Here is a 12,088-nt window from a genome sequence, read left to right on the forward strand (position 1 = left end):
ACTGCACATTTGTTATGTAAATTCTTGAATCCAAAAGTCTTTGTACCTCAAATTCCTCACCTGAGCCTTCCTTGAGTAGGGGAGGAGGGACCTCTTATGATCTAGTTTCCTTAGGGCAAGGTTTCACAAGTGTAAGATGAAAGGTTGGATGTGCCTTCAAGCTTAGTAGCAACCTTATTTGAACTGACACAGGACTCAAAATCCTCTCTACAACAAAAGACCCAATAAATGTATCACTGAACTTGTTTTTTCCTTTCAACCTGTTATATTTGATGGACAACCAGGTTAAATCCCTTTCCTGGTAACTTGAGGCCGGATGTCTATTACTCTCTGCAGATTTGTTGTATCTTTCTTTACTTATTTGCAAAATGTGTATGGCCTTTTGAAAACTGCCCCTCGTGATTTGAAGCCTCCTTTCAACATCTGGAACCAATGTATCTACCATCCCCACCTTCCATAAAACTGAGGATTGTAACCCAGGTTACAAAAGACGGGAGACGTAGATGTGCAATCTTTAGTCGAGTTGTTGTATCCAAATTCCACCAACCAAACCAAATCCACCAAACCCTTTCCTTGTTTTAAAAAACAGCGTCAGTACTTTTTCTAACTTTTGGTAAAAATGTTAACCCTGATTCCTATCCAACATAATAGATTAATGGAAGAGAATAGCGATTCTTGACCCAAATCTTGTTCAGTGCTCTTTAAATGATAAATGTACGTAAGGACCCATTATTTCCTGGGACAAAAAAACAATGGTGGTGATGCTGGCAATTGAGAGTGTCTAATAAAACCTTATGCCAGATTCTCTACCAGTTAATTTTTAAAATGTTAATTTTCTTTTTTCAGTTGGAGCATGAATTTAATTGCAAGGAATGGGTGCTCCTTTTTCAAGTACAATTTTATAATCATATGGTCCCTGCCTCCGCCTCATCAAAACCCTCCCATAATTCCTGTTAAGAATCAGGTAATTTTCCAAACACAACTCAAATGGAATGTTCTCTCTGAGTCCCTTCTGCCAAACAAACACTAGCTTTCTCTGGCAACTCTGTCCCTAAATCAGAATGTCTTCACCTGCAAACAGCTCGCCAAACACTACTCAGATTTCAACACTGTGGTGCGCCTTTCAAAATCTATACTTGGATTGTGTAAGGTAGACAAGGCATGCTCAAAACTATCTTCAATTGCGGGGCATCAGTAAACTCAGATACAATTTCTCTCAGTGGGTTCCCAAGATCAACATTCCTGCAGGAATGGTTTCATGAGTTATACGTTCTGAAGAGAACTGTGTGCCAAGTACTGTTCTCATATGTTCAGGCACAGATGTACGACCCATGGAAATACCCAAATTCCTTACCAATCCCCAATACAAAAAGTTAACACTAGCACCTGAATCCAACACACAAGGCCCCCATCTTACTCTACCATCCCAAAACAAGGATACATTTAATATAATGTGCGGTACTGCTGCTTGCAGCGTATTTGCAAGCTCTTGCGATTTTCCCAAGATTGTGGAAAGCCTCCCAGAAGTAAGTGGGCAATTTCCCAAATGTCCACTATCTCACTGCCTGTGCCTTGCTGGCATCCATTTCCAAACCTGTAGGGTCAATTTTAAACCCTAAGAATTCCACCCCTTACTTTTGAAACTGACACTTTTTGACGGTGGAAAAACAAATGATTATTGCAAAGTCTCTTCAATGTTGGGTTTCATTCTGAGAAAAAAATGTCATCTATGTAGACAACCACAAAAAACATCCAAGAACTCCCAGAGCACTTAATTGATAGAAAATCGGAAAGCCACTGGGGCATTTCAACCTACCAAAAATTATCGACCAATATCACTGATCAATGCGGATATCAAGATCTTCGCTAAGGTGTTGGCTTCAAGGCTGAAGAAAGTAATACCGAAGCTGATCCATGGAACAAAAGTGGGGTATGTCCCAGGTAGATCGGAGAGACATAACATCAGGTTACTGCTGCATACAATATGGCAGGAGAGAGAAGTGACGGAACCCAGTATAGTGCTCTCACTCGATGCTGAGAAAGCGTTTGAGGGGGTGGATTGGGGGTATCTGTTTAGAGTGCTTCGGGCTACGCCATGAGTTTATTGCACTGGTCCGATTACTATACAAATGGCCTAGCGCCAGAGTAAGGGGGAATGGTTCAGAATCAGAGGCCTTTGAAATTGGCAGGTGAATGAGGCAGGGGTGTCCGCTCTCCCCTCTGCTATCTATTTTGGCGCTGGAGCCATTATCCCTAGCCATTAGGAGGAACCTGAATATCAAGGGAATAGAAACACCAGTGGGGGAACAAAAGGCGCTAATATATGCAGACAGTATTGTTCTAACGCTGGGACATCGGTGCAAGAATTGATGAACACGATTAGGGACCTTTCATCCTTCTCCGGATATAAAATCAATTGGGAGAAGTGTGAGTCAATGCCCTTAAATAACTGCACCTATAAAGGGTGTGCGCAGGCAACCCCAATACAATGTGTGCAGGGTTGACTTAAATATCTAGGAATATACCTAAATAAGGGCTTGGAGAACATGATTAGTGAAATGTGCACAGGCGTGGGAGAAGACGCACATGTCGTTTGAAAGCTGGACAAGGCTCAATGTATTCATTTGGGGCAGACACAGGTAGTTAAAATGGTGACGGGCGCATGGTTGACTGACATATTTGGTATTGCTACCCCTGAAAGTGCTGGTGAGTCTAATGAAAAACATAATGCACGGCATCAAATGCTTTGTGTGGAGGAGCAGGAGACTGTGGCTGAAGGTGGACAAGCTATATGCACTGCTGGGAGCAGAGGGCCTTAGGTTACCTTGGATGGACGTGTGCTATATAGCCCTGCAGCTATCACAAGTGGCAGAATTCTTCAGAGCTGAGGCACACAAACCAGGTTGGGTGATATGGGAGCAGAGGCTTACAAGGAGGGAGGCTATGGGGGTTATCGTTAGGGTGTAGGTCGGAGATAGGGCACATCCGATAATCGTAACAAATGTTATGTCAAGTGAAAGAGCTCATTAACGGCTCCAGATGAATGGCTACTGACATCTGGAGGTACCTATTTGGCAGAATAGAACAATACAGATAGGAGGGGAGCAGGATCATTGGAATGATATGGCAAGTGAGGGTCGTTCTATCAGGGAAGGAGGGCAAGTCGTTTCAAGACCTGCAAGCCAAATGGGTGTTGGGTGCAGAGGAGGGTGGAGACATAGGCACTGTCTACAGAAGAACATCAGGGAGCGTGAGGGGGAAGTAGGCAGGTTGCCGCTTATGAGGATGTTGGAGAAATGGAGCTGGGGCACGGGAATGGTAGGTAGACTTTACACGAAATGAATAGCTTTATTGTACACAAGGGATGTCAGGAGGGGAGTGGTGGAGAAGTGGCAGAAGTTACTACTGAGGGAGCAATTCTCGGAGGAGACGATCTGCAGTATCTTTCACAGTTTTGAGTAAGGGGTGATGGAAGCAAGATTAAAATTGATGCACTTTAAGATCATACAGGGTTGGTGCTGGAACCCGGACAGGCTGGGTGCGGCATGACTTACACAAGACGGCAGGTACTGGAGATGCAGTAGAAATGGGGGAAATCTAGGACTCTTTTTGTGTTACTGCCCAGGGCTGTAGGGTTACTGGTCCAGAGTATGGGAGAAGGTGCATGCCATCATAGTTTGGAGAGCCCTAATAAATCTGAGGCCGTGTTCATTGCAGGACATGTCGTTGATACCAAACATAGCGAGGGAAGACGAGAAGTGGTTAAACCCAGCGCTGATGGTAGCAAAGCAAATAATATTACGGCTCTGGAGTTCAACTACAATTCCGGCGGTACATGCATGGCAACAAGCAATGACCATGATAGCCTTATATGAGCGCTTGATCTAGAGAGAGAGAAGCAGATTTTCAGTTAACCTGGGATATATTTCTGCAGGGTTGATAGGTAAGAAGGGTGCAATGAGGGGATGGGGAGCGAGATGATACTGTTGGTAGGCCGACAAGTCTGTTGGGACGGAGTAGGGAGGATGGGATGGGGGACCGTAATCGGAGTTTGGTCGCAAGACAGTCATACTGTGCCAAGCTATCTACTGTTTCTTTGTAGTTCTGGTTCGTTTTCTTTTTCTCTCCTCTTGGTAACAAGGAAGTCAGACGCACACTGCTGGGGCAATGCTGGGACAATGTTAGGGGGAAATCCCTCAGTACTTGGTCCAGGAGGTGGTGGCCTCATGCGGAGCAAAGGGCATAGCCTGATATGGAAGGGCGTTGTTCTCTTTACGAAGGGCTCGATCAACTGAGCGCCAGATCTGGCGGGGCATCTTTCGCTGTTTTAGGCGGGTTGGAGTCTAATGATCTGGGGGTATGGAATGAGGGGATGAATGCTAGTTCTTGGGAGGGCATGAATGCTGGGAGAGAAGGTTGGCAATGTTAATGTTACCAAGAGTGCTGTCACAAACCAATTGTAATGTATTCATACGGTACTGTTGAGTTTTTATTGTATAACAAATAAAAACTATAATGATAAAAAAAGAAAACCTAACAATACCATTCACTTGGCAGCAGGATCTAACAAGAAAAAACTCTGTAGAACTATGAGGACTTCTTTCAAGGACCAATTTTCAGATTGCTGGTTGGAACAAAATGATTAAGCTTAAACTGAGACATTAAAAATATAACTGTATAGACTGAATTACCGGTAAGGCCGGTGAACGTTGCAACCATCAAAAAGGTGTTAATTGCATGAACCAGAGAAAACTGGGAGCAGCTTCAGTTAAAGGACGAGTGTGTTGGAGTGCAGGATCAAGAGCATGCTTTACATGCATCTCATGGACTTCAGATATCATTTATGGACATGGACAGAGTTGCTGAAGGTCCACGCACTGTTCCTCGCACCCTGTGCTTGGAGTAAAAAAAAAAGAGGGAAGTGAAAGCATTTCAGTGCACGTCATATTCCTTGACGGTGCTGACATGAGCAATATATAGACACAGAGGCGTTGCTAGCGGGGTTAGGGGGCTATAGACCCGGGTCTTTTGGTTGTAGCCCCGGATAGAAGCTCAGGTGCTACACCCAAAATACTAGCTAGCCCCGAGTCCCGCCAGTCCCGACATTAGCTTAGCCCCTGAGCTTTTCCAGACCTAGCAACACCCCTGTATAGACAGAGCTTGAATGCATTAGTATTAAGAGTGTTAATGAAGATTACCCCTGCTAGCTGCGCAGGGAGTATTAATTCTATTAAAGACTAAGGAGGCGAGCATTATGCTTCATCTTCATTTATTTCTACTCTTCAGCAGTTCAACAAAACATATATAAAACCATGAAAAGTGTAGAACAGAACTTTTCTCTTTTCAAAACTACAATATCCATGAGTCTCTGTAGTCCATGCCCTTTCCACCAGTCACAACCCACTTCCTGTGCTTGGGCTCCTCCTCTGCTTTTACTCGCTCTGACAGTCACTCATGTTCTTTAACTGATCCTCGCCAACGGTGCAGAGGGTCTTCTGAACTTTAAACTCAACTGCCGGTGCTCTCCCGGACTCTTGATACCTTCAGCTACGACACTGCCTTCAGCTATTCTTCTGATCTTGCCCTATGAAAACATAATAAGAGATCTTAGGGTGTTGTGTATTTAATGTCCTCACTCATATAATGCATCAACATTTATATACATTACAGTACTCGGGTGGGAATTTAATGTTCGCCTCCTTAGTCTTTAATAGAATTAATACTCCCTGCGCAGCTAGCAGGGGTAATCTTCATTCTATGACAAGACTGGAGGCGAGCATAATGCTTGTTCAAAGCTTCCCCAGCACTGCACCAGCCAAACCCTCTGCTGGCTTAAAGTAAAACTCTTTAAAAGTACGATCGCTTGACCAGTCTGCTGCTAGCATTATTTCACTCAAAGGCACTCCCGCTCTTGCGGCTGACAATCCCATTGCTCCTCTCACTGAATGAGCTCCATACGTGTCCACATTCACACCTGCTGTCTGCATGAACTCTTTGACCCATCTAGCTATGGTAGCTGATGCCACTGCGTGGTAAGGCTTCCTGCGCAATATTAATAACTGAGTAGTATTTACTGATCTATTCTCTGCTGTTCCATTCTCGTATTCTTTAATACACCGTGCAACGCACCATTTCGAAATGTTCGGAAAATACGGATAATGCACTGTGGAGGTGCCTGTCTTGGTCCTCCTGGCTATGGAGAATGTGACTCCCTCCGGACCGAAGGACCGTCTGTTAATTTCTAGCGCTCTAACGTCTGACACTCGTTTGCATGAAATCAGACATAATAACATAGCTGGTTTACCTGATATGTAATGGTCCCCATCTCCTGTCCAGCTTCTGAAACACTGCTGGATCCAGCTTCCAATCGCTGGCGTCTGTCAGGTAACGAGAGTTCCAGTCCGCTAACACTTTCAAGCGAGCCTGGTAGGTACTCTGCAGTCACTGACGTTTCTGTCCGTAGGCAAAAGTGCCAGAAGTCCTTCGCTAGCTCTGCTAGCATCTTGGACCTTGTACCGCCTAGGTGGTTTATGTACCTTACTGCTGATATGTTGTCCATCTTCAGCAGTACACAAGATTTCACCCTTCCTCTTGTGAAGGCCTTGATCGCGAATGATCCTGCCAGGAGCTCCAGACAGTTTATGTGAAGACGGAGCTCCTCTTCGCTCCACTTGCCTCTGGTCTGTAGGGTCCCACATCTGGCTCCCCAGCCCTTCCAGCTGGCAACCAATTCTATTATCAGATCCGGCTTGTCTCCGAATATGGCTCGCCCATTCCAAGCTTCCATATTCTTTAATCACCACTCTAGTTCTGTAATGGAGTCCTGATCTAGAGGCACCTGTTGGTGATACTTCAGACCCTGTTGTAGATGTTTTATCTTCAACCTCTGTAAAGCCCGGTAGTGCAGGGGCCCTGGGAATATGGCCTGAATAGATGCTGCTAACAGCCCAACTATCCTCGCTAATGTCCTGAGGGATATTCGTTGTTTCTCTAAACATAACCTGATCTTCCTCTTTATATCTCAGAGTCGCTTTCTTTGTGTCTAGTACGAACCCCAGAAAGTCTAATCTCTGTGCTGGAATGGTATCTGACTTCTCTGTGTTCACCAGAAATCCTAGTGAGACTAGAAGTTCTTGTACCCATCTCGTTTGGTATACTAACACCTCTCGATCTTCTGCCAGGAGTAAGAGGTCGTCCAGATAGGTGATCAGTCTGACGCCCTTCTCTCTGATTGCCGCCGCTACTGGTTTCATCAGCTTCGTGAATGCCCAGGGTGCTGAAGCAAGCCTGAATGGCATTGTCTTGAATGGCCAGAATTGTCCTTGCCAGCAGAAAGCTAGGAATGGTCTGTAGTCTCTGAGGACCGGGACTGTGAGGTAGGCGTCCTTCAGATCTAAACGCGTTAGCCAGTCTCCTTCTCTTAGAGAGTCCCTGAGCTGATGAATGCCCTCCATTTTGAAGTGGCGGTATACTATCCATCCGTTCAGCTCTTTGAGATTTATGACTGGACGCACCTTTTCCTTCCTGTGCACTAGGAACATATTGGTCACAAATTTGGGGGCCGTCTCGCATCTCTCTATCGCCTGTTTGCGGGCAAGCTGCTCTATCTCGCTGTCTAAGCATGCTTGTTCCGCTTGCGCTAGCCTCTGACTCTGTGGTCTGCCCCGCTGAACTGGGCTCTCTATGAAATCTAACTGCAGCCCTCTGACGGTCTGCAATATCCAGGAATCGCTTCAAAGCTCGCGCCAACTCTCTAAAAACATGGGCGTCCTCAAACCTACAGGAGGATACTGAATCGCTCTCACCTGGCGTAAATCCTTGACCTCGTCCTGATCCCCTGGATCTGCGGCCTCTCGGGAATCTCCCTCTGGACAGAAAGAATGTATCCTGGCTCTTGTTCTCCCAGTATTGTGCTCTGGGGTTCTGAGGTCTTCTGCCTCCTTGACTGCGACCGGCTGCACGACCTCTGGAGCGGCCGGTCCCTCCAAAAACTCTACTTGGGAATATTTTCTGAATCGATGCCTGAGCCTTTTCGAGGGAAGCGTATGTCCCGACAAACCGGCCCGTCTCCTTCCCAAAGGTCTCTCCGAACAGGAGGCCCTGGGCTCCTTCTCCCGCTTCATATGAGGAGAGGTTGCTAAGTTTCAAATCTATCTTGAGCAAAAGGCCCTTCCTCCTCTCCGAAGCGATGGCGCAATTGGCGTTCCCAAGAAGACTTACTGCTCTCTGGGCCCATCCCGCGAGAGCTTCGGGGTCCACTTCTTCTCCTGTGTCCCTTGCTCTCTCTGCGAGGTCCATGATTTTCGCGAGAGGACCAGCCAAATCTAAAACCTTTTCCTGGCAACTTTTCCAGGACCTATCGATACCCTTACGGGGGTCTTTATTGGTTTTTGACACGAAGGTCAGCATCTTCGGATCGAGCTCTAGGGCTTCCGCTACTTTCCCCGGGAGATCTGGACGCAGCCATTCTGCTCACAGTCGTTGTCTCACCTCCTTGTCCAAAGGCTTGCGTAGTCTTGCTGTCATATACTGTGCCACTCGGGGGGATGGCTGCCATTCGGTGGACCTCGGATTCCGGATGCTCTCCAGGTCAAACATATCATCCTGAGGTTTCAGAAGGTGCTTCTCCTTCCGTGCTCTCTTGCCCCCACTGGGTTTCGCCCAGTCTTCTTCCTCGACCTCCTCGTCTTCCTGCGGAGTCTGATCGTCCGCCTGCTCATCTTCCAAGCCGGGGTCATCTCCTGTATTTTCATCCCCTGCAGAGGGGGTCATGAGGTTCGGCACCACCTGTCGTTGCAGATAAGCTTCCTTCAGCTTAGCAAACGCGTCAGGCACCTCTGGGGCCCTATTCGCTGCCCCTTCCAAAGCGCCCTGGGGGTCGTCCGAGGCTTTCCTCTTGAGGGCTGTTTTACTCCCCTTGAGTTCCCCTTAAGCGGTCTGTGGGCGTGCGCTTCCAGTCCTTGGTGCTACTACTAGGCTGTGAAAACATAACCTCCAGTGTCTCCAGCCTCTCATGTAGGGGCCTGACGCCCTCTGCCACTGCATCAACCAGAGAGCTCCCCAGCACTTGCTTAAAGCTGGCAGCGAGGTCCTGCGACTGCTCCTCCTCACTCCACTCGAACTCTGACATTTTCTGAAGTGCTGTGTGCCTAATATACCTGAGACAGGTCTCTTAGCATGCCCACCGCTCCTGATTGATAAATCAGAGTCAGTAAAAGTCCTTTTTACTTCTTAACTCTGTAGTAAGCCTTTGTCTCTAAGGCGCCAATCTTCTGTTGAGTAACAGTATAAGGGATCTGCAGTGTCTTAGCTCAGCAGCTCTCTCCAGGTGGACCTGCAGTCTCCTAATATGCTCTCCTGGAGCAACGGCGCTCACGATCGTATGATCGCTGATATCAGGGCTTTGATCAAGCCAATGTAAGCTATTCGCTCTTCCAAGCGCTCTGCTGCTGGTGTGTAAGGAAAACTCTCACGTCGCACAAATGCGGCGTCCTGATGCGCGAGTAACGCGCCTAACTCCTCCCACCCGCGGGTGGGGGCTAACGCTTCGGAGCATAGAGCCTACACACGACTCGCAGTAGCTCTGCCCACCCGCAGGCGCGGGGTGCCTGCTCGCGAGGTCTCCGGCTGTGCTCTGAGCCTTGCGGGCGCTGGCTCCGCCTCCCCAAGGGTGGGGGCCAGCTCGCGGAGGCCAGCGCGGCCGGCGCTGCGTGTCTTCGCGACTAAACCCCTGGAGTGCTGGTCTTACGACACAGGGCTGTCAGCCTCGCGAACGAAATCTCTGCCTCACGAAACCTTTGCGGAATCTACTCCGACGCGTAGCTACGATAAAACACTTAATCTCGCAAGAGCACGCATCCGTGTTACTAGACTACGCGCCTTTAACTCTCTGGATAAACTATTACAGAAATTATTATATTTTTTTTTATTTTTTTAATATACTACATAAACGAATCTTTTCTTTCACACACATACTGTGCTAGGCATAATCTTAATCTTCCACTCAAACCCAGTCATTCCAACCTTGACATGCGGAGAGGGAAGAAATGGTACTTATCTGCTTGAAGAGCAGTAAAAGAAGAGGAGGAGCCCAAGCACAGGAAGTGGGTTGTGACTGGTGGAAAGGGCATGTACTACAGAGACTCATGGATATTGTAGTTTTGAAAAGAGAAAAGTTCTGTTCTACACTTTTCATGGTTTTATATGTTTTGTTGAACTGCTGAAGAGTAGAAATAAATTAAGATGAAGCATAATGCTCGCCTCCAGTCTTGTCATAGAATTTCATGCAGGGAACCATAGACGTTTGGACTCGAAGGTCCTCTTTTTAAAGATGTGCAAGTTGGAGGGGAGAAAGAAAAGAGTAAAGGAGAGGCAAACTAGCTTTTACTCTTTCATTTTTCCTCCATCTTGCAAAAAAGTAAACACAGCCTCCAAATAAATACACCTTGCAGGCGGCAACTACTGATTGATTCCTATGGAATCCCCCTAATTTTGACCTGGTGCAAACGCAAGGCCGATTCCATACGAATCCTTTTGTTTCACACCTGGACGAAGAATTCATTCAGGCAGAATGCAAGGCAGAGAACGTATCTTTGCTCCATGTTCCTCCTCGGCCTCGTCACTTCATCAAAATCGAGCGGAGAGTTAAGTCAGGGCATAAAAGCATTATTGTAAAATACAACTTTTAGTTAAAGATTGGATGCTGGCATTGTAATTGTTATGAAAGCATCAAAAGTGATGTTCCATAAGACTTGCACACTTACAAAACGTTTTGGCTGGTTTTCAATTAATTGTATGTCTACATAAATAAAACGAGTCCATTTTTGGTCACTCTGTTGTTTTACCCCCCTCCTATCCTCCCTATCGTTGGTTATCTTATATGCACCTCATGACAAATAAAGTGAGCAGATAAGCAGATCATTTGGTTTTTGGTTTTGCTGCTTGCTGTTTGCTTTTGGCTTTTGTAATTTGTGTAATTTAAGTGACTGAAATGTTTTTAACATATTTGAAATGTCTTTTTAAATAAGGATTCATAAACTAGATGTTAAAAAGCAGTTAGAAGATGAAGCTCCAGAATCTGTCTGATATATATATATATATATATATAATCACTTATTTCTCAATTGCAATTCTCCAAATCACACATTTTGTGGTCAGAGAGGCAGACAAGACCATATCACATCATCACGCTTGATATCTTTCTTTTCCTATCCCACCATAGGGGGAGCATGTTTCAGCATTCAAGCAAGCCATGAGGGAAGAGAACTCTTCTGCCTTTGTCAATGCCGGGATGCGGGTGCTTTTTAAGGCGGGCACTGACAGCATTGCAGACTTCAATATATTCTATGGTGGAATGGGCTCTGCCACAGTGAGTGCAAGAAAGTCCTGCCAGAAGCTAATTGGGAGGTGAGTCCATTGCTTACTGCTCTAGCCCTGCAGCTTCCTAGTGTGGATAACAGTGATTACTATTGTACAACTCAGTGGACTTGGTAAGGTCAAAGGCTGAGTTAGCGCCTATGTTATTTTATTCATATCGTGCACTGCTGCTATTTTCATGGTCCCAAGGGATATCGGCAGGTCTGAAAAGGAAGCAAGGTTAGGGGAGGGCTAATTAGCGGGATGGAGAGTGCAAGAAGCTTTTGCTGTGCTGTTGGTAGATGCAGTTTGGAAAAAAAACAGTCACTGTGTGTTGGGCTTGTTTCTAGAGGTCATAGGTTTGGTGTTGTTTTTGGAGTGTGAGTCTCTATAGGATTGTTTAGTTTGTCTGTTTCGGTGTAGTGCTGGAGATTTAGTGGGCTGTGACTAGGTCAGATGTCGGAGAGGGCGTGCAGTTTGCTGTGTGATTTCAAGTTGGTGCTGTGGTAGAGGTATGTGTGTGTCGTATTTGGTGGCCGAGCGGTGTCTTTGTAGAAAAATGGAAAGTGTTTACATTGTTTGTTTGGCTGAGATTCCTTACATGGGTTGGCGATATTATGCTTTCTTTTGGTAGGGCCCGCCCAATTTGGTTGAGTCGGTTTTGGTGGTACCATAGTTTGAGGTGCCTCTCCTTGTATCGAGGTTGGGTATTTCTTTTCGATAGTACTTCCTA

At 46.3% G+C, this 12,088-nt stretch overlaps 1 protein-coding gene across 1 annotated transcript in view; it reads left to right on the plus strand.

Moving 5' to 3' along the window:
- LOC138488462 (aldehyde oxidase 1-like) overlaps positions 1 to 12,088 on the plus strand; it is a 705,629-nt gene that overhangs the window by 308,508 nt on the left and 385,033 nt on the right. Inside the window, exon 14 of the mRNA XM_069615436.1 lies at positions 11,222 to 11,406. Coding sequence (XP_069471537.1) covers positions 11,222 to 11,406 — 185 coding nt within the window. The remainder of the gene's footprint in view (positions 1 to 11,221; positions 11,407 to 12,088) is intronic.

Source organism: Ambystoma mexicanum, chromosome 9, assembly GCF_040938575.1.
Source record: "Ambystoma mexicanum isolate Mex_15411 chromosome 9, UKY_AmexF1_1, whole genome shotgun sequence".
NCBI lineage: Eukaryota > Metazoa > Chordata > Amphibia > Caudata > Ambystomatidae > Ambystoma > Ambystoma mexicanum.